General features: G+C 35.9%; 2 protein-coding genes across 2 annotated transcripts in view; both read left to right on the forward strand.

The window, feature by feature from the left end:
• Positions 1–864: 864 nt before the first annotated feature.
• The window catches only part of LOC145229812 (uncharacterized), a 37,336-nt gene continuing 14,940 nt past the window's right edge, over positions 865–23,260 (forward strand). The window contains exons 1-3 of the mRNA XM_080095143.1: positions 865–1,169; positions 1,422–1,560; positions 1,856–1,933. Of these exons, the coding sequence (XP_079951269.1) occupies positions 1,429–1,560; positions 1,856–1,933 (210 nt within the window). The 5' untranslated portion in view covers positions 865–1,169; positions 1,422–1,428. The remainder of the gene's footprint in view (positions 1,170–1,421; positions 1,561–1,855; positions 1,934–23,260) is intronic.
• LOC145230428 (uncharacterized) lies at positions 1,999–14,438 on the forward strand. The gene is made up of 3 exons (XM_080095853.1): positions 1,999–2,059; positions 12,022–12,157; positions 12,614–14,438. The coding sequence occupies exons 1-3, from the start codon at positions 1,999–2,001 to the stop codon at positions 12,996–12,998; spliced, it is 582 nt and encodes a 193-aa protein (XP_079951979.1). The 3' UTR covers positions 12,999–14,438.

The following is a 23,260-nucleotide window of genomic DNA, read 5'->3' on the forward strand; positions in this document are numbered from 1 at the left end:
AAGTCTTAAGACGTCTTCAAGGTCAAGGTCAAGGTAACCGGATGTCTTGCACGGAACCTGGGAATCTTCTCACCATCTTCCTACTACTAGCAACATGTCCCATTCAATCCATCAACATCGAAATTTGACTATGCATGTGATGAGCACTACACAGCGAACAAGTTTGGATGGCATAATATATACATTGTACATGCTATACCTTTGGATACACAAACTGATCCTAACCTACAGACATGAATGGTTTTTAATTATACACAGTGCAACTCCCACTATTTTCCAGTTTTTCAGGTTGTTCTGTACCACCAATGTATATGTTGCTTTAATGGTGAATGCTGTCAAATTTGTCGTAAGTTTTTAATAAAACTAAGTGAACCTGCGGCAACATGAAGTAGTCTACTACAACATGAAGTAGAAACAAATGCAGGATTAAAAAACAGCTACTATAGTAAGGGTGGAATTTACCGCACAATATTCACTTTTAAACATAGTACCTCGAGGCAGATCGACTGGTTACTATGCAAGGTGTCGTATGATTGGTTTAATCAGTCCATTACGCTGATTGGTTATAAACTCACATGACCCAGGAAAACCCGCTTTGTGATTGGCTTAAAAAGCCCTTTGGTTCGAATTCAGAAACATTTTGGAAATATGCAACCAGTTCGCTGATCTCATAAAATTTCGTGAGATGGTTCGTTAGAACCGGTGTGAACCGGCTGAATCCCACCACTGGTTGAAACTTACCACCCAAATACTTAATTAAAAATGGTATAAACAACATATTTTGTAAAGTTGCATAGGTTTTAAAACACAAAAATCAGTGCGACATTAGTAGAAAAGTTGTAAACAAATATTGCAAATAAAAGTTTACAAATGGGGACAGCCGCTGATTTCAGGGTATTTCCCTTTGGTAGTTGCGAATTTCACGGCCGTGTTGCAAAAAAATTATAACTGGAAACACATGTTGTAAATTGTAAAAGATTTAAACGAGCTTCGGCTGGTCAAAATGATGGAGCGTCCAAATAATGGCCACAGGGACCCAAACGTTTTACACGGCGAGAGTTTATTGTCAGCAATCCCGTCAACGAAAGTTACCAAGTCGACATTCAAACTAAAACACGAACTGAAATTGTGGAACTATTGGAACGACAAGAAAAACTTCTGGCAAACAAGTAAATTAATTTGTTCATTTTTTGTGTTTGTTGTTTTATTTTTATCAACAGTATAGATCAAAATGCTGTTATTGTTAAAATGATCAGCATACTATGTAAACAGTATACTAAATAAATGTTAATTAAGATTAAGGCAGTGTACACTGTTTCAACCTTTAAGCTCCAATCAGTGGAGCTGGTGGCACGACACAGGCCATATTGGTTAGCCTAGTAATGTAACATCATTACAATGTGTTTCAAACTTTGTTTTAGACAGTTTATGTCAAAATTACCTGATGGAGGAAAAAAGATTGAAATAAAAGCTTCACAATGGAAAAAAAGATTGCAAGAAATTGATGCAGAAAGTAACAGCAATGTGGAATTGCAAACCTGTACAATGGCTGATGAAAATGTAAGATATGAAGTTTATGGATATTTAGATTATGGTACAAAAAACATAAATTTTTAACTTTAAAGAGAGCTCTTCTGGCCAATGTAATTTTAGAAAATTACATTTGATATTCTGTTTTGTTCATTCATTTGATTGCCTGTTTTGAAATCAAGGGTGGCTGACAAGGTGACCTTAGGGTCTTTCGCCACCCTGCCGCTTAAACAGCGCAAATAAATTACTTACTTACTTACTTACTATTATGCTTGGCAGCAATAGCTTATAGATATATGTTTTTTTATTCATTGTTTATTATCAGGAAAGTGAATCTATTTTATCAGCCAAGGATGAAGAAATGTTGGAAACACAAAATAGTTTTGAAAGTGGTGATGCCAAGGTACAAATTTCATACTACATGTGTTGAGGTTGCATTGCTGCTTAAATATAAGTTTGTTTTAGAAAATGAATGTTGATGGACTGAAAATTGTGGAAAGAGGATTCAATGAAATGTCGATCCATGAAGGTCCGTTTTATGATGTTGTGAAACAAGCAAACACCAAACGATCAAAATCTAAGTTTGTTTTAAACAGGTATTGCAATGTTTCTATACTTTTCATTAAAGTTAAAGTATTTCTCATGATGGAGTGGTTTAGCAAAACCAATTTCTGTTCACAAGGTGGTTGGTTCTAATCTCCTCTCAGCCAATTTTTTTGTTTCTTTGTCAAGTTTTTGTTTAAAGTCATTTTAGCATTGTTGCTTCAACTTATTTTTGAAGTTAACATCTCCTAAATTCAAAACAAGTATTTAAAAAAGACTTACAAAAAGTGTTTACATGCCCATTGACGATAAAATGACACAAACTAAATGAAAAATGGAAATACTGTAAAACTAAGTTTGACTGTAAAAGGAAAGTTATTTTATCACAAAACAGTTGGTGATTTAGTTAGAAACAAGTAGTCGAACCATTTGTTACGCGATAGAGCCACATGGACGCCATTTTGTGTCCAAATTAATACAGCAGGTGTGGCGAAAAACACATAAATTGTCTGATTTTTACCAACTGGTGGGATTTAACGCGAGTTTGATAGGTAAAATCGAATAAAAATTTTGGGTTCTAACATTTGAATGTGATAATGCACACTGAACACAAATATTTAAAGTTTACATGAAAATTAAGCAGCCAAATTTACATGAAAAACAGCAATTTAGCTTTTAATATTGCGTTGAAATGTTAGTACCCGAAATTTTCATTCAATTTGGCGAATCAAATTCGCATCTATCTCTCCAGTTTGTAAAAATCAGACAATTTATGTGTTATTTTTCTCTACCCACAGTATCATTTTGGACACAAAATGGCTACATAGGCTTTATTGCATAACAATAGGTTGGACAACTTGTGTTTTATATAGACTTGCTTTGGTTGTAACAATTGTAATTATGGTTGTGTTTGCAGACAATTGGAGAAGGATTCTCATCAACTGGGGGAGATCAGTGTTTCCAAAAATTAACTTTTTACGCCAGCAATGACAGCAGAAAACCCTGTTACAGGTGAATTTGCTACAAATAATTTTCTGCATTAAAACCAAACTTCTTTTGAGCTATTGTGACTTCAATTACCACAACACTGTTTTCATACAGGGCAGTTGTGAAAAAGTTTTGATTTGTAAAGTATGCGCCCATGTTTTTTCAAGGCTTGTTGGTTAAATATTTATATTGATTCCTAGTTTGGACTTTAAATTGTTCACATGCTAGTTGATGCAGGGTTTTGAGCATTTATCTGAATGTATACTGCTATCAGAAATTAGTCTTAAAACCTAATCATCCAACAGTCAGTGTTTAACAGATAGCTAATTGAATGTTTTTTTTATTGTTGTTTAGAACACATACCAAGCCCTAAAGCTCCATCACCAGGAAAACTGACTAAGTTGATTTCTATTGATGAATGCAGAACGCTTCATATGCAGCAACAAGCTATTGTGAAGGTGACTTAATTATGGGTCCCCTTGCCTGAAGGGGACACATATTGTTTTTGTCCATATTTTTTTTTCTTTTTTTCTTTTTTCTTTTTTCTGTCTAACGCTGGTTTGTGAGACGCATTTGGTCAAGAAAGAGTGCTTCAAATTTATTCAAATTTGGACATATGTTAGATATTAATCCAAACTTGGTCCACCTGAAGTTTGACCCCAAATTACCCAGCGATTCACCCACAGGCCCCCGAAACGTAAAATTATTAACGCTGGTTTGTAACGCTCGTTTAGTGAAGAAAGCGTGCTTCAAATTTATTGAAATTTGGACATATGTTAGATATTAATCCAAACTTGGTCTACCAGAAGTTTGACCCCAAATTACCCAGCGGTTCACCCACAGGCCCCCGAAACGTAAAATTTTTAACGCTAGTTTGTAACGCTTGTTTAGAAAAGAAAGAGTGCTTCAAATTTATTGAAATTTGGACATATGTTAGATATAAATCTGAACTTAGTCCACCTGAAGTTTGACCCCGAATGACCCAGCGACACACCCACATGCCCCCAAAACGTAAATGTGTCTAACGCTCATTTGGTCAAGAAAGACACTGTAGGCAGAAGTCCCAAGAGAGTACGTTTACGAATAATAGGGCAGAGCGGGAGGGCTCAGCTTGACGTTGGACAGACGTTTTACGAGACGTCGTTTCGGTGATTAGAAATCAGCTGTTTTGCACAGCAATGCTATGTCGTTTTATTAAGTTATCACTCACATTTTCAGTCTTGGCAAAGGTTTCACACATATGACGCGATTTAGCCTAATAAGTGTGCTTCGGTTTCGTATATGTCAAGCAAAACTTTGTTAAACAAACTAAATATGAAAAAATAAATTTGACTTTTTTGCAAGATTTGACTAAAAGTTTTTTTAAATGCTCAGTGTCAGGTTGGCCGCTGCATGACCACGGGTTACTTAAGGTCAATTAGTAGGTATTACTAACACAGTTTAGAACTTTCTTTCGCCATAGCGTAGCGTTTTTTTTTTAATCAAATTTTTTAAATATTAGGTCAAACGGTGTTGTTGAACACCAAGGACGGCGTGCTATTGAAAACGGTGTCGAAAGGTCAAACAGTCGTTTGGTGTGGACACCCTAAAGGTTACTACAGGTCAATGGTACTCGTTTGCGAAACAAAGTTAAATGAAAAACTCGTTTTGCAAAACAAAGTTAAATGAAAAGTTATGTATACACTTGCAGCAAATCGCTTTTTAATTGTCTGTAACACAACTGTTACAGCTTTCTAGAAAAAAATTGTGTTTAAAACCCGACCTTGGACGACAATATCTGGGTCAAAGCAAGAGATTAAATTGAAAGTATTTGTTTCGTTCTTTTTTATTGTTTTTGTAATTATACGACAATAATAGTGCAAAAAAATACAAACAAAATTTTTTTATTGTTGGGTTAATGCTTTCTAAAAATTTGTTCTTAAGAATTAAAAAATCACCGCAACATTTGTTTACCGTAAATCCGCACAAACACGCGTGTGGGGACCCATTAGTTTTTGTTTACAAAAACAACCATATCTGTAGATCAAATGATGTGTATAGTAAATGGGTAAATATCGTATAGAATATATAAAATGGAAGTATATCAGAAAGCCACCATTCTAGTTTTTATTGACAAATTTGCACGTAAAGGAAAATATATGTGTAATTGTAAATATGAAAAACTGACTGATCTATAATGATTGTACAAGTATTTCTTGAAAACAGTTTAACTATCTTAGTAAAATTTGTCAGATGACCTTATAAAATATTGCATGCTTATATCATTCCCAATATTACTGCTCTTGCATGCTTATATCATTTGCCTATATTAAGTATTTAACAAGTGTTGGGCTAAAGATGAAACTTCAACCTCTACCAACATAGTCAATCATGATATCACACATTCATGTAACAATTAGTTGCTACCTTTGATTTCAAAACAGAAATATAACTAAACTAAGCTTTGCAAAACATCATGGCAAACATACAGATAAAAACGGTTGAGTGCACATCACTGTTGCAAGTTATTATGTAATTAAACAGAATATGGAATTAACCAGTTTTTCCTAACGAGTAATAAGTTATACAATCCTCACCCAGCAAACTTGTAGCAAAACGTTTTGCTAAACATGCAAACTTGTTTTTTAGGTTTTAGTAAAACTGTTAACAAAAAAAACTAAAACAAAATTTAAACATGGTAAACGGTAAATCATCTGCTGCGTATTTCAAAAGTGTTTCACAAAAAGTTGGCTTACCAACATCCGTGGGGTACAAGAGTTACTTATCATTTGCTGATGGTCACTCATGTGCTTGAGGGATTTTACACTCTACATCTGACAAACCGATACGGCATCACAGACACAGTAGCCAAGATAAAGTGGTTTCTGCAAACCCTAGTTTGTGGATTTTCGTCGTGGATGTTGTTGAAAAAAAACTTTAAAAAACAAGACTAAACTTAACCACCAACGAAGTCTGGTTCAGTATTTGTATGTATATCATGTTTCGGATAATTGTGATTAATTGATCATTATTAGAGGGCCAACCAAACTTGTGTTTTATTGTTAATGACTTCCATGTCAAATTTCCTGCCTCGTTGAGTTATTATTTGGTTTTACAAGTTCACTCATAAGTACATTGTCAACTTAGTAATAGAAAACTTGTGTACTATAGAATGTCAATGGCAAAAAAACAGAAAAAAACCTTTAATCTAGTAAATATTGTATATATTTCATGTCTACAAATTATATTAATGTTCTTGGTTACAATTCACTACCTTCGTTTTTTTTTAAATGCTACAAAAACTGAATCAAATGTTTTTGTGCACTTTCTCTATTTTTTTATTAATTAGTGCGTTCAAATCAATATAACAGCACTTAATTTTTTATTTTTTTGCTCTGACAAAACATAAATATGTTACTTGGTACTAACATTTATGTTTTCACTATATTCAATTTAATGGTGTATAACTTTGTTGTAAAGCAATAACAAGGTATGATTATAATACTTGCAATATATATATACTAACTGATAAACATGCAACATGCTTTTAATTAATATTTTTCATTTTACTGCTTATCAAACAGTTTAGCAATAAACTTAGTTTTTTTAAAAACGATTTTAATCAATAAAGCATGTCGCTTCTTACAACTATATATGTGAGTGGTACTAAACATTTACCACAATATAACTTTTTTTTTTACTTTTGTATTCAGGTCTTTGTAAATTAATTTTATACTATCATAAAAATGTATTAAATTGAGAAAAAACAAAGATGACAAAACTGGAATCAACAACATTTTTCAAGTCTCCACATATTTTGTGGATGTTTGCGGTTCTTGCAGGAATGTTTTTATGTCATTGTGGATGTTACAGACCTCAATCTGTCCCGGACAAACACATGGGACCTGTGGGTGCTCTCTATCGGTTACTTGTCTACACTCACCCCTCAGCTATACAGGTTATATATCACTGCGCACTTCTGATACATTTTACAGAGGCTCTTTACTCTATACACCTCACTTCAAAGTACGGCATTACTGACAAATCAACCAGATTTAAATGGTTTGTCCAAACTATGCTCTTTGGAGTTTTCTCATTAACTTTGATGGAAAACCAATCAACAAAACACCAGTAAATAGCATGAAGCCAATGACTTACCAACTTTTACCAAATTTCTAAGTAAAGTGATTTTTTACTTGATTTACTTTTGTTGATGAAATCGCAAATTTTGTAGCAACTTGTCTTTTATTAAAAGTGAATATTTTAATTTTTACTTTGGTTTAATATTCTTCTTTTGTGTCAACTGTAACAGGTCTTACATTTAGTTTCTACCTTTGGGATTGTGGTTAGAGACCAGTAGGACATTATGTCATTAATTTTTGTTCAAACGTGTATTGTTTCTACACATTTATGTAATGCATGTGTTTGTTTTTTTGCCCCAAAGCAGTGAATTCTATGTTGTGCAAAACTTGTCTGCAATAAAATCTTAACCCGACCGATTTAGCTGCAGTGCGTTCAACCACGAGGTTGACACAATGATATTTTCAACTAGCAACGTTTTGAACTTGCCTTAATCGGTTTGAAACCGAAACTGGAACGTCGTCAAAATGTCCCAATCTTTGAAGAATTTTCAGTCAACAGAATCTTGGGCCCATCGTTCAATCAACGTTGCACGGCTATTGCCCTGTTGGCAACAAAGTCTATGTAAAACACAAGTTATCCAACCCATTGCTATGCAATAAAGCCTATGGAGCGATTTTGTGTCCAAAATGATACAGTGGGTAGAGGAAAATAACACATAAACTAAAAAAGTGGCTTTCTGATATACTTCCATTTTATATATTCTATACGACATTTTCCAACTTACTATACTATACACAATTGTATCTACACATATGATTGTTTTTGCAAGCAAAAACGAATGGGTCCCCACACGCGTGTTTATGCGGATTTACGGTACACCTATGTTGCGGTTATTTTAAGATTTTGTAGATAAACGAATAAACTTAACGTAATTTTTGTCCGTATTCTTTTTGCATCATTATTGTCATACAAAAAAGAACTGGGAAAATACAATTTATTCTCTTGCTTTGACTTTGATATTGTCGTTCATGTTCAGTTTTTAAACATAAATTTTCCTAAAAAGCAATAACTGTTATATTAGACACAACATAAAAATGTCGTTTGCTACAAAGGTATACATAACAACTTGTTTTTCACTTAACTTTGTTTCGCAAAAACGACCGTTTAATGACCCTTTAACACTGATTTAACCAGGGAGTCGAACCGCTTGTCATATGGGTTCAGGTTCGGTTCGGGTTCACTTCGTTTTGTTTTTAAGGGTTCGGGTTCGGTTCCGGTTTTTTAAAATGTATATTTTCGGGTTCGGGTTTTGTTCCGGTTTGAGCAAATTATCCGGTCCGAACCTGCGGTTTTTAAACCGGTTCAAATTTTTATTCGTTTCAAATTAATTCTACCCACAATGTAGGCCTACCTGGCCGTATCAAACTCCAAAAGAATTTTTCCTGTGCACTGTTATTTTTGACACGCCCTATAAGTCTTATCTCGTGTATTCTTTAATGAGCTGTTTCGAAAAAATCAAAAAATATAAAACAGACTGCATTTTTTTTACTGGTTCGGTTCCGGTTCGAGTTTAACGCCAAACAAAATATGGGGTTCAACTCCGGTTCGGGTTTTTAGAAAATCGTAATTAGTGGTTCGGGTAAGGTTCGGGTTTAATGAAATTAACCGCTCAAACCGGTTCGCGGGTTCGGGTTCAGTTCCGGTTCGACTTCCTGGTTTTAACAGCATGCAGTCCTTAGTGGTCAACAATACCGTTCAGCCTAATTTATACATGACTTAAGAACTGATTCTTGAATTGATTTGTCAAAAACAAAGAAGATAGCCTACGTTGTGGCGAAAAATTCGTTAATGCCTACAAGTTGACCTTTAGTGACCCATGGTTATACCAACGGCCCAGGTAGCAACGAGAATTTAAAGACCTTTATCGCGGCGTTTGAAAAAGTTAAGTTTATTTTTTCATATTTATGTCCATCAACGACGTTTTGCCTTACATAAACGAAACCGAAGTACGTTTATCGAGTTTAAATTACGTCTTAGGTGTAAAACCTTCGTCAAAACTGAAAATGCGCGTGATAACTCAATAAAACGACACAGCTTTGCTGCACAAAAAAACAGCTGATTTCTAATCACCAAAACGACTGTCTCATAAAACACGTCTGTCCGGACGTCAAGCTGAGCACTCCCGCTCTGCCGTCAACCAGTGAATTCCTCCGTTGGGACTTATATCTGACTGATAGCGTACACATATTATGGGTTGTAAAGGTAACTGGCAAAATTTTAAATACTAGACGAATAGCCTTCTTAAACAATTGTTAATTTTTTTATATATTTCTGCACCACAAGGCTTGTATTTCTGGCCTAAAACTAAAACCGAATATTTCGGGGTTTAAAGGGTGAAAAATTGGTGAATCCGAAAAAAAGATACAAAATTATTTAAAAAAAATTCAGGATCTAACACTTCAACGTAATATTACACGCCAAGATTTTTAGTGTAAATTTGTCCGCTTTTTTTTCACATACACCTTAAATGTTTGCATTCAGCGTGCATTATTACGTTGAAATATTAGAACCCTAAAGTTTTATTCGATTTTGCCTATCAAATTCGCGTTAAAATCCACCCGTTTACAAAAATCAGACAATTTATGTGCTCTCCCATACCTACTGTATTAATTTGTTCACAAAATGGCGTCCATGAGGCTCTATCGCGTAACAATGGGTTGGAAGACTTGTGTATTATATACACTTTGATCAGGGCGGTTCGGTTTCAAATTAAATTTTCTTTTCAGGCCTGCGCTGCGGTGAATGGATTCACTTCGGGTTGTCGAAATAAAATTGATTCATTGAGGTCATTTCTATCCTTGTAACATTTTGACCTAAAACAACTAAATCCTGCAATTTATAAGAGGAACATGCCACGCTGGGCCACTTGAGTGCGCCCCTGAGCTAAAACCCTCTGCCTTAAGCTAGGCCTACCATATTTCCACCCCCCAAAAAGGAGGACACATTGTAAAAAAAACATGAAAAAATACTTTAAGGCCCCCAAGAAATAAAGCTTCAGAAACTAGACGTTACACAATATGTTGGATAAAGTTTAACGTTTATCACAACAATAAAATAAGCGTGTCCTTTCAAACAATGTAAAACCTGTATTCTTTACAAAATAAGCTGAAGATGTAGGTATTTTTGGCTGTTTTCAAACGCATAATTGTGACATACCGTCAGGAATTCTTTCAAAAGAAGGACAAATGGGGTGCTGTTCTTGTCCTCGGAGGTCAACTTGTTTTTTGTTAAAAAGGAGGACATGTCCTCCAAAAAGACGACATATGGTAGGCCTACTTAAGCAAAACAGTTTTTAGATCGCTGGTTCCCAAGCTTGTAGGCTAAAAGCAACGATTCTATTTTATAAAAACATTTGTGCTATACCAACCACCACAAAAATACTTGCACTATTCTTTTCTTGGCAACGACTTGTTTGTGGAACATTAAAGGACAAAACCTGGAACGTTTGTTTGTGCTTGGTTGTGATTCGCGCGAATTTGCGAACTAAATTCCCTCGCGTTGTTAGTTGGGGCATGAACAATAAAAAAGCATTGAACCTGCAAAAACGAAATTGTGCTTCATAAAACCTATTTGTGACGTCACGAGTGTTCGTATTGCGCAACAAAAAATCGTGCTTCAAATGATTTAACCGGTTCAAAACTGAGAACATGTTCCAAATAAGACAAAAAGCTGTTAAAATTGTCTCCATTTAATTCTAGAAAAAAATCCTATGATTTGTGTTTAAATTGTGAAATCTTGGTTGTATTTTATTATATTTTGCATCCGTTTTATTTTAATGTTCTATTATTAACACATGCGTTTAAATAAAATCAATAATAAAATGGATTTGGAATTTTTGTTGTGCAAATACTGCTGAGGAAACGTCAATCAATGTCACCAATAGCGGGATTTCTGGGAATTTATTGTTGTGATCAATGTCAGTTCAAGCTGCAAACATTTTTGCTGCGATCAACAATTGGTTTGCAAACTGTGTTTTGAGTTTAATCTAGTTGCCTACCACAAAAACTTACAAAAATATTTTTTGCTTTAAAAAGTATTAGCCATCACTTCTGCGGCATTTGGCGTGAATATTTTGTGCGCAGAAATTAATTTGCGTATTAATTTCGCCCGAGAATGTAAACAGCGGAACAAATATTGGAAACAGTTTGATTATGCGTAACAGGAAGTCTTGCTGACGTGCAGGGCTTGGGAAGTGACAATCATCTGCCTGGTTTGCTGAAAGCGGAAAATACGTTTGAAAACAATTGTGACCGCAGACGTAGAAATTCAGTATTTCGGGTTAATTTTTTTTCGGGTTATTTTCGGTTAATTAAACAGCTTGGTTAATCCTTTTTCACCTCTTTCAGGTAATTCACAGTTTAGAAAGGTTAGAAATTTTAGTTGTTTATTGAGAAAACTTCGACTAAAGAATTAGAATGAAGCACCACTTTTTGAAAAGGTAATCAAATAATCTTACATATAAAGTATATTATGAGATCACGCTCAGGGAAGTCGCAGGTTCAAGTTTATCACTTTCGTAACAACGCCCCTGTTGTGTTTCTTCAGAGATCTCATCGTAATGATTTTCGCTGCAACCTTGATTTGGTTCATCGCACCGGCTCCATGCCAAGCAGGGGGTATGTTTGAATGTTTGATTATTTACCAACAACCATTTAACTAACGCTTTATTTAAAGCTACGTTTATTCAGCGACTTAAATTAAGTTATATTATTTAAAGTTTTTAATCCTTTCAATTCTGCTGTGCTTTTAAATAGTTATGTTGTAGCGCATTGGTCAACTGTCACTGTGACGCAAATATCAAACGATCCACAGTTATATGTTTGTGATTGTTGATTGCAGAGTTTACTTGCGATGATGGGAGAGTGGTTGACTCATGGTACTTTTGCAATTTCGTTCATAACTGCAGAGACGAAAGCGACGAGAAACGGGTCACATTTCCCACCTACCCTGCTAACTTATCATCGAGCTATATCAGGTAAACTTTGTCGGTTATCAATTGACGTTTATGTGATTATTTACTCTGCTTGTCGCTTTAAGTGCTTGACAGTGAAGAAATAAAAACTAAACAAGTTTTATAAAAACGTGGTTGTTGTTGTAATCCAGCATCTGGCTTCGAAATTCTACAGCATGCTTAAACCGTGAATATAGCAGCAGTGTTTGCGCGACGCGTGTAAACTTGCAACAATTTTCTTCATTCTAGTCTTATCTAATTTACGCGTTGTAATAATTTATCGTTTATTACTTCATTAATGAAAAAAATTCCTTATTAACCCGATAGTACAAAACATTTGGTCGTTTACCCCGGGAAATACCCTAAAGTGTGTGCGTAATTACCAGCAACAACACGCAGCAAAACTTCAGAATGTTAGTTATTGATTACACTTTAATTTGTGCTCATAACAATCAAAATATAATGATGTTACTTTCACAGCTGCGACAACACACTTGATATTCGGTCAGCAAACAAAGTATGTGCTCTGCGAAGGCAGGAATATTGCAAGGGTGACATCTCTTGTCGGGATAAAACTCCTTGTGACGGTGGTTGCCCCTCCCACTTTCGGTGCCCAGATTCGACATGTTTAAAGCGTTCAACTGTGTGTGATGGCGATCCCTGTAATGACTGCTCTGCCTTTCAACACTGGAGTAACGGTCACGGATTTAAATGTGTCAAGAACAACCGGATGTGTTTACTCCCGCAGATGTTCCTGTGGGACGGCGTACAAGATTGCGATAATGGCTCTGACTTATGCTACACGCCTAAAAATGGCGATGTGAGGTATGTATATGTTTTTAGGTCGGATGTGCTTCATACATGAGTTGGGTTTTAAATACTATATTGTGGCGCCCAATTTATTGGTTTTCCTTCGAAAAATACACTAACGTCTAGCCACGAAAAACCCTAGGTTTAGACGCGTTCGAGCACTGCTGTCTTTATTAAAAAACACTGGATAAAACTGTACGATATTGGCAAGGTCACTGTGCAGCTCAAAATTTAAAACAAGTTGACATACGACAGCCGGGGAAGAACTCTTCACAACAGCACGTGACCTGCAAAAGGACCAGTCACGTGGTCGAAACCCCCCTGGCCAATTATCATCGCCCTAACGCAAAATCCATAGAAAACACAAGTTGTCGCACGCCATAGAAAACACAAGTTGTGGGGATGAAAATGGGGCGAAATTAGCGCGAATTTTGCATTGCGCCTTATGGGGCCGATTTATAAAATGATTAATTTGGATACTTTTGCGGTGTTTGATTTTGCAATTTCTGCAAAATTTGAATAAAAATATAACTACGCTTAACTTATAATGTTTAAATGGAACTGATGAACATGAAATAGAGTTTAAATTAGGTTTTAGCGGGTAAATTTTCCAGTAGATATACATGTAGCCTACTTAAGTCCCGAAAGATAAAAAGGTTGTGATGTATATTCATCTAAAATTGGAATAAATAGTTTGACCATGGTCCTCCAAGGTCAGAAAAGTCATGACGTAATAGTGACGTCATCGTTTATTTACTGCATTTTGACGCTTTTAGCACATACTGAATTTTGAAAGCTTTTGGTACTACCTTTAAAGGTGTTGCACAATCTTTCCCTCTTTTTTTAATTTTTTTGAAAGATATTTCACACTTTTTAGTGATAAAAATATTTATTGCATTAATTAAGGTCTATATACCATGTTGAATATGTGTACTGTCATATGCAACACAACCACAAGAAAAAATGCAATATAAACAAATACAACTAACATTGATGCATAAAACAACCAATATCAACAAAATTGTTAAATCTTCTTGAATCTATTCACCTGTACAGCACAAAAAGTCTCGTGGGAAATTTTGCATCCAAAGTGGCACTTTTTTCATTTATTTCAGTTTCAGCTGATACTTCCCACAATACATGTTATGTGAGGATATCACAAAAAATCCAAATGATTTCATTAAGGGCATAAAATAACATGCAAGAATTATTAGCATTTTTCAAAATTGGTGATTCCATAAAATCAAAAAAGTCAAAACTTAAGAGACACACTGCACAGTATGACATGTTTTTTTAAAGCTTCATAAACTCAAACACAGTAGTTACATGAAGTCCAATAGATCCTCTGTCAGCCTTCTAAATGTCACAAAATTACATGTAAATCAATGAATGTTATTTGTCTTTCCATCTTGTTATGCATTACTATTTTATGTCATTATTTGTGTCTGTTTTAATCAAAATTGTTGCAAAATAAAACATTGGCATTTATGTTTTACTTTTTTCTGAGTCTATATGCCTGTTGGTATTGCAAGCCAGGAGCCATGCCAAACAGCAACTTCTTACACAGGTTTGGTGCGATGGGACACTAGATAATTCTTCTTCAGTAAGGATACTTTGAAATCAACGGCTTGTTCTTTTAAAAGCCCACCCATCCACCAGTTTCTTCATTATATTGGTGCACTTAACTGGCCACCAAACCACTTTTTTTACTATTTTAAGTTGCAAGTTTATATATATGAACACTTTATTCATCTTATCATAGAACTGTTAAATGTATTGCAAATTTATGTAGGTTTGCACTTTTTCCAGTAGCAAAAAAATAAGTATACCGTTAACCTAAATAAAGACTTTAAAAAGTATAACTTTGATAAACAAACTGCTTTGGTTAACACTTATATTTCTAAGTTTTTGAAATATCTGTACAATCAACATTTTTTATTACTAAAAACGGTCGGGATCATTTATATTTACTACACTTTATTCACAAATTTGCTAGCAAACGATGCAGAAAATTTTTTTCGCTAAACTCGTGCCAATAAAACTGCTTTCCTGCAAACATTGTGCGTTGCCTGGCAACCAATGACGTCATTTTTACGTCACGCATAAATTTTCTTGTCAGCAAGGCAATTTAGAAATAAAAAATATTTAGTCGTTAAGCCAGGTTATTGAAAAAAACATCCAAAACCCTATCCTTTGCGTTGTTAAAAGCGTGCAAAGTCGCCCCATTTCACGCTCCATGAATTCTCGTGCGACAACTTGTGTTTGATAGATAGACTTTGCCCTAACGGCCCTAACGGCTTTCTTTAGTTGGTTACCCCAGAAATTGTAGCTGAAATGCTGCGAAAGGTAACGAACGGAGAGGAGTTAAAAGGGTGTAATGAGCGCAAAGTGTGCCGGGAAATAAATTTATAAGAGGCAATCAAACAGTTAAAATGGTAAACGTGAACGTGACAAAAACATGTGAAGAGGGATTGCTGTCAAAAACATTAAAAACACATCGTGAAATTAAGATAAACACGTTTTGGGCAAATAAGCACACACACAGAAAACAAATTATGATAAAAACTTTGTAAATTAAAGACAACATAAGGACTGCGAGACACAGGTGATTAATATAAAAAAGGTAACGTAGAGATACAAAAGTTTTGGTAACACTAATGCAAGCGAACACACTTTGGTTATGCCTAAAAACGAAATAACACTTGCTATTATTAGTTTTTTTTGTGTGCAACGTTTTCAAGGCAACAAGTAAAAAATCATTTTACGCGTTTTTTGGTCAACTTGTTGTGATGTGATAAGTTTATTAATGACCTTTATTTTGTTTTCAGGGACACCCGTCGTTCCTCCATAGCCTCGTTCAACAATCAATTGTGCTTCCAGTGCAAAAACGACTCCATGATCGTTTCAAGGTCAAGTGTGTGTAATGACGTCATCGATTGTCCTGATATGAGCGACGAATGTAATTGTACTGGGAAAGTCCCCGAAATTTGTGACAAATCAATAAGTTATCGTCGGTAGGTTTACTTGATTTTTTTGTGAATAAACGATTGTTCCAACAAAGTGATTATTTTTAACAAGCGTTCCTGATGTCCTTAATATGGACAAACCTCAATAATGGTTAAGAGTGGACAAACTGACACCAGTTTAACTTCGGGATTTATGTTAAATTATGAAAACCTTTACCCAGTACTCTCATGTGCAGATGTCACCAAATTTGCCTTGTTTAATTGTCAACGCGCGGGGCACCGGCGCCCACTCTAGAAACTATTGTGTTTGTAGCAACTAGCGTAACTATTTTAAACCCAGCTCAGTGGGACGATGCGATTGTTTCGACATTCATGGAGTTTGTCGCAATATAATCGATCCCACAAACGCTTCCTGTCCAAAAACAAGAGATGAGGTCTGCAAATCATATGCACCTTGTGATGGAAATTCCCCATGCGAACATCTCTGCCCTTCCCACTTCTGGTGTTCGGAATCGGTTTGCTGGAAGCGTTCATCGGTGTGTGATGGCGATCACTGCAAAAACTGCCCTGCGCTGCCCCGACCGAATGTACACGGCTTCAAGTGCATCAGAAACGGTAAAACTTGCACGTTGCCCCAGCAGTTACTGTGGGACGCCGTACAAGACTGCGACAATTCCGCTGATATCTGCTTCACATCGGTTGATGAAATGATGAAGTCAGATCCCAGGTATGTTAGAGCGCTCACAATGCCCGATGTTTCAACCGTAGTTTTCAAATTGAATATTTCCCCTGCAGAGACATCCGCCGCTTGCCGTCTGTCACCTTTAATCACTCTTTGTGCTTCCAATGCATAAATGACCCCATGGTGATTTCAAGGTCAAGTGTATGCAATGACGTCATCGATTGTCCTGATATGAGTGATGAGTGTCTTTGTGAGACAAAACAACCAACAGGTTGCGGAACGTTTTCAATGTAGGTTGAAATAGGTATTTTTCGGAACTAGTCCGTCTATCAATGTACTAATATCGTCGCTTTATCTTTCCTTATGTTGCTACCTCTTTGGTCAACTTAATTTGAACCAAAATAAAACCCACAAACACATTATTTTTGCATATATTTGCGTTGACATATATTATTTACATGATAACATGGTGTATTTCAGGGGTGTCAAACTCAAACAACTTTGGGGGCCAAATACAAACTTTTAAGTAAGTCAAGGGCCGCACTTTGCAAACATTTGTTACAGTGCAACATGACAACAACCAAAATGCATAATTCAAGAGTAAAATGTTCAGTAATACTATTGAGTAGATCGAAAAACAAATTAGTATTGTAATAAATAACAAACAGATATACATTGTAGCAGAGTGTATCAACTATGCTTTGAGTAAAACAATGGCATACAATGACGCAACAATCGCAATTGCTGATTCTAAGGATGGGTACTTTTAATCATCTTTAAAACGTTGCATACATACCACTAAGAATGATTGAATTGTATCATGTAAACTCACTGGTCTGACAGCGTATTTCGCCTAAACAAAACACATAACTTCCTAAAGTTACTTCGCTGGCCGCATGTTTGACACCCCTGGTGTATTCAATAAAAACGGTTTTGCTTACACGAAACCTGAACATTACGAGTGCACAGAGCGACCTGCGTAAACCCGAGCAGCTGGAAACGCAGGAAACGCTCGATGGCCAAACGCGCATTTAGAAAGTGAACGCTCAAATTGTTCGCGTCAACCCAGTAATCCGCGAATTCGATTCTACCATACCTATACAATGTAAGTGTTGGTGTGATTGTTTACAGTGGGAATGTGAGTGCCGAGATCGACTGTATGACAACCAACAAGATTACGGAGAATGGGTGGGAATGTGCAACGGTGAGTAAAATTTTAATTATGTGTTGATTGAATTTACTTGTTTAACATTGTTGGATAAATGTGTAAGAGGGGTAATTAAAATTAAAGCGAAAAAAGTACTTTATTGTTTTTCACAAACATTTTTCGGCAATTTTATTGGCTAATTTGCGGATTTTTGTGTGCACTCTTTCCTAAGGATTTATATCGTTTCCATGAAGCACCAATTCAATTCTCAAAAACTTGCTTGCGTCCAGTTTTTTTTAAGGTTTGGTTTGGGTGACCGCTAAGTAGTTTTAAGAGACCGCATGTGTTTCACTTAAATGCCAAAAAATAGCCATGTTTGTTTTTTGGGAAATTTTGGAAAACGCTGGAGAAAAGACCAAAACAGCCCCCCAAAACACCTTAAAAAACACTGCTTGCGTCATATGTGTCATGAGCGCGTAGCGTTAAGTAATATAGTATTATATTATAACTAGGGCGATTATTTTTTGACCAAGAAAAAATTAATTTGACCTACAAATTGAAAAATTAAAATTTTGACCTATGAAGAATTCAAGTAGTTAAATTACACATTATTGTACGAAAAGTTGAAATATGAAGGCTAATCTAACTAAAGCGAAAGAATGTACAAAAGTCTAACAGAAGGGCAAAAATCTAAACATAGACATAACCCAGTGGTGGCCAAACTACGGCCCGCGGGCTGCATCCGGCCCACGGTCCTGTTTCATCCGGCCCGCCAAACACCTTGCCTGTTTTTTTCCAAGCACCATATTTACCACTGTGAACAAGCAGTGCAACAGCGCTGGCTGCTACTAGCAGTAGCTTGTGGCAAGCGTTGTTATTTTTAGAATAAATACCCCTGCAGCGTTATTTTTAAAACAGTCTGTCAACCATGACGTAAGTAGCTAACATAGCTGTATGTGCTCGTTTTCACATCCTGGCCTACTTATTGTTATTGTTATTCTACTACAATAATACATATTTTAATAAAGATGGCAACCAGTTACGACAAATTTTACGTAAATCTTAATTAATCCGGCCCTCCAGTGGCAAGATAGTTGCAAATTTTGCCCTCTGGTAGAAAAGTTTGGCCACCCCTGACCTAACCTATTCTAAAAAGGGAAATGAGCTAATTAAAAATCACTGCCAAAAAACTTTAGCTAAGACACAACAAAAATTGTTTAATACATTTGTCTCAACGAAAGATACATGAAGTATCTAAAGCAAAACCGAAGCAAGAGCTGCACCTAACCTGCAGCTGCCGTAAAATGACTGGGACCTACCAAAGAATTTACACGTTTTGAGGTGTGTTGAGCATCACACCATATCGACCTGATTATTTCACTTAAATGTTTTCGATTAACAATAACTGGGCAATGGGCCAATTACAACAGTAAAAAGCGGGCTAAATAATGTAAAATGAAAAGTTCACTGACAATGCAACCTCTACAACAGTGGTCTTCAAGGACCGGTCGTCAACCTGTGGGTCGCGACCCCAAGTTGGGTCGCCTAAACTTTTCTGGGGTCGCTATAAATTCAATTTACTGGCGTTTAAATTTATTACCTAAAAAATTGATACGTTTATGTTCTAGTTCGCAATGTTGCTCATGTTTTGCAGTACAGCTTGGTACCTCGTGTCACAATCTAATCATTGTGATGCAATAATCAAAATACGAACAGTTGCGACCCAAATCTATAGAAAACACAAGTTGTCTAACCCATTGTTACGCGATAGAGACCTATGAATGATATATTGTGTCAATAATAACACATGCGGTACAGGAAAAAATGAACAAATTAACTGATTTCTACAAACTGGTGGGCTTTAACGCAAATTAGACTTGCAAATTAAATTAGATGAAACTTTTGGGTTTTAACATTTAAGCGTAATAATACACGCTTAATGACGTGAATGCTAATATTTAAAGTCTACTTGAAAATTAGGCTGGCATATTTACATGAAAAAAGCTTCAGTTTAGGCATTCCTTAAAACATTTTTCTCCCCATCGGAAAAAAACGGGACCACATGTAAATCCTGATTTCAATTTCTTTCAAATTGGGGTCGCTTGTAAAAAAGGTTGAAGACCACTGTTTTACAACACACGACAAATGCAACATTTGTGACCTATTTTTGACCGAGACAAGTCAAAAAAAAATCGCTCATATTATAACTAATACGATATCTTCCTGACATGTGCAAAAAACAAAATAGACTTTGTGATATTTTATTTAACTAATGCGATATCTTGTTTTGCATGTGTTCACAAACTGTACGTGTAAACAACTAACAATAGTCGGTAAGTTATTACTATCCATAGAACGAAACAGGTCTGACATGTGTGATATTTTGTTTAACTAATGCGATATCTTATTTTGCATGTATCCACAAACTGTACGGGCAAACAACCAACAATAGTGGGTAAGTTATTACTATCCATAAAACGAAACAGACCTGACATGTGTGATATTTTGTTTAACTAACGCGATATCTTGTTTTGCATGTGTCCACAAACTGTACGTGTGAACAACCAACAATAGTGGGTAAGTTATTGCTATCCATAGAACGAAACAGACCTGACATGTGTGATATTTTGTTTAACTAATGCGATATCTTGTTTTGCATGTGTCCACAAACTGTACGTGTGAACAACCAACAATAGTGGGTAAGTTATTGCTATCCATAGAACGAAACAGACCTGACATGTGTGATATTTTGTTTAACTAATGCGATATCTTATTTTGCATGTGTCCACAAACTGTACGTGTGAACAACTAACAATAGTCGGTAAGTTATTACTATCCATAGAACGAAACAGGTCTGACATGTGTGATATTTTGTTTAACTAATGCGATATCTTATTTTGCATGTATCCACAAACTGTACGGGCAAACAACCAACAATAGTGGGTAAGTTATTACTATCCATAAAACGAAACAGACCTGACATGTGTGATATTTTGTTTAACTAACGCGATATCTTGTTTTGCATGTGTCCACAAACTGTACGTGTGAACAACCAACAATAGTGGGTAAGTTATTGCTATCCATAGAACGAAACAGACCTGACATGGGTGATATTTTGTTTATTTAACGCGATATCTTATTTTGCATGTATCCACAAACTGTACGTGTGAATAACCAACAATAGCCGGTAAGTTATTACTTTCCATAGAACGAAACAGACCTGACATGTGTGATATTTTGTTTAACTAACGCGATATCTTGTTTTGCATGTGTCCACAAACTGTACGTGTGAACAACTAACAATAGTCGGTAAGTTATTACTATCCATAGAACGAAACAGGTCTGACATGTGTGATATTTTGTTTAACTAATGCGATATCTTATTTTGCATGTATCCACAAACTGTACGGGCAAACAACCAACAATAGTGGGTAAGTTATTACTATCCATAAAACGAAACAGACCTGACATGTGTGATATTTTGTTTAACTAACGCGATATCTTGTTTTGCATGTGTCCACAAACTGTACGTGCAAACAACCAACAATAGTGGGTAAGTTATTACTATCCATAGAACGAAGCAAACCTGACATGTGTGATATTTTGTTTTGTTGCACTAAAATTCTGAGAAAGTTGCACTTAATTTTAACAAAAGTTGCAGTAAAAAGTTGCATTTATGCACAATCTTTTTAATATTATTAGGGTATGAGATGCTCGAAAGGTTCCGTCGTATAACCCAACAGTTTAAGATTTTCAGGGTGTCTGCTTGTTCCGTTTCTTTCTTCGCTATTCAATCGATCATGCGTACATTTTTATGTTCTTTAGGTTTTAAACCTACATGACAGCATTTCGTTTTCAGCTCCTGCACAGCTGTCAAATTTGGTACTTTCCCATTTCACTGACGCCCAGGCGAGACTGCCGAAAATTAAATTTTTTGCTGGTACGCAGCAAGAAAACAAGGCAATGCAGAAATAATTTTCCGCAAAAAGCCAACAGCAAAGCGATAACCCACCCCTCCTTCCCCCCAAAACAAGTCAAATGCCACACCCCAAACCCCTCGGTCTGCAAACTTCATCCAAGACATTGCAGCAAAACTCAGTGTTGGCGACTTTAACAAAATCAATAGCCTGAAAAAGGTGACTAAGTGAAAATGTAATTTTTGGCTGTCCCGCCTGGGCGTCCGTGAAATGGGAAAGGACCTCAAATTTAAACGACAGTGAATTAAATTGGTTGGGTTGGTTGACCTTCTAGCTTGCAAGCCAACTGTTGCGTCAAAGATAACATTGAGATGCAGCTAATCCATCACGTAGCTCTTTGTTATGCAAATCAAAGAGAATAGAACTAGAGATGTACCGCATATTCGATTTGCCGGATTTATTCGGCCGAATCGGTCACTTTTGCAAAGATTCGGTTTCAAATTATTCGGCCGAAACCGAATCTTTTACGATAACAATTTTAAAGCGTTAAACGTATCTTTTCTGCTTAAGGTACCACGCAGATCTTTCAAAAGCCCAAACATAACGAAATCGCGTCAATTTTTATCTTTTTCAACACATTATCGTTTTTCCCACTGTAATAAAAAAAACCGCAATTCATTGGCAGGTTGCCAAGCATGCTTGAAGCAAATTCAAACCCCACAGAACTGAAATAAGGACGAAACACAACTATTCTGTACTAATTGCCTGGTAGATAAACATTTTTTCATGTCAAACGCGTAGGGTACGACCTCGCGTGACGTCATAAATTATTCGGTTGATTCGGCCGAATTGAAATTTCGCCGATTCGGTACATCACTAAATAGAACCTAGAAATACTAGAAATAGTTTTATAGCATGTTTATTAAATCAATTCTTTACATTTTCCGCAATACTTGATAAAAGTTGCATGAAAAATAGAAAAAAGTTGGAAAAAGTTGCAACATAAAATTCCTACAAACCGCTTATAACAACATACTAGATAAATTCTGAGTATTTAGGAAGCTGCCGGAAGCTGTAAAAAAAGTTGCAAGAGTTGCCCTAGTTATTACTATCCATAGAACGAAACATACCTGACATGTGTGATATTTTGTTTAACTAATGCGATATCTTGTTTTGCATGTTCCCACAAACTGTACGTGTGAACAACCAACAATAGCGGGTAAGTTATTACTACCCATAGAACGAAACAGACCTGACATGTGTGATATTTTGTTTTGTTGCACTAAAATTCTGAGAAGGTTGCACTTAATTTTAACAAAAGTTGCAGTAAAAAGTTGCATTTATGCACAATTTTTTTAATATTATTAGGGTATGAGATGCTCGAAAGGTTCCGTCGTATAACCCAACAGTTTAAGATTTTCAGGGTGTCTGCTGGTTCCGTTTCTTTCTTCGCTATTCAATCGATCATGCGTACATTTTTATGTTCTTTAGGTTTTAAACCTACATGACAGCGTTTCGTTGTCAGCTCCTGCTGAGCTGTCAAATTTGGTATTTTCCCATTTCACTGACGCCCAGGCGAGACCGCCGAAAATTACATTTTTTGCT

The sequence above is a fragment of the Phallusia mammillata genome, chromosome 5 (genome assembly GCF_965637545.1).
Source record: "Phallusia mammillata chromosome 5, kaPhaMamm4.hap1.1, whole genome shotgun sequence".
NCBI classification, from domain to species: Eukaryota; Metazoa; Chordata; class Ascidiacea; order Phlebobranchia; family Ascidiidae; genus Phallusia; species Phallusia mammillata.

Bases quoted from the DNA above. Each gene is read 5' to 3' on its own strand.
- LOC145230428 (XM_080095853.1), top strand. From the start codon at position 1,999: ATGAATGTTGATGGACTGAAAATTGTGGAAAGAGGATTCAATGAAATG. The intron at 2,060-12,021 runs GTCCGTTTTATG...TGTTGATTGCAG, and splicing joins TGAAATGTCGATCCATGAAG to AGTTTACTTGCGATGATGGG. The intron at 12,158-12,613 runs GTAAACTTTGTC...TTACTTTCACAG, and splicing joins TTATCATCGAGCTATATCAG to CTGCGACAACACACTTGATA.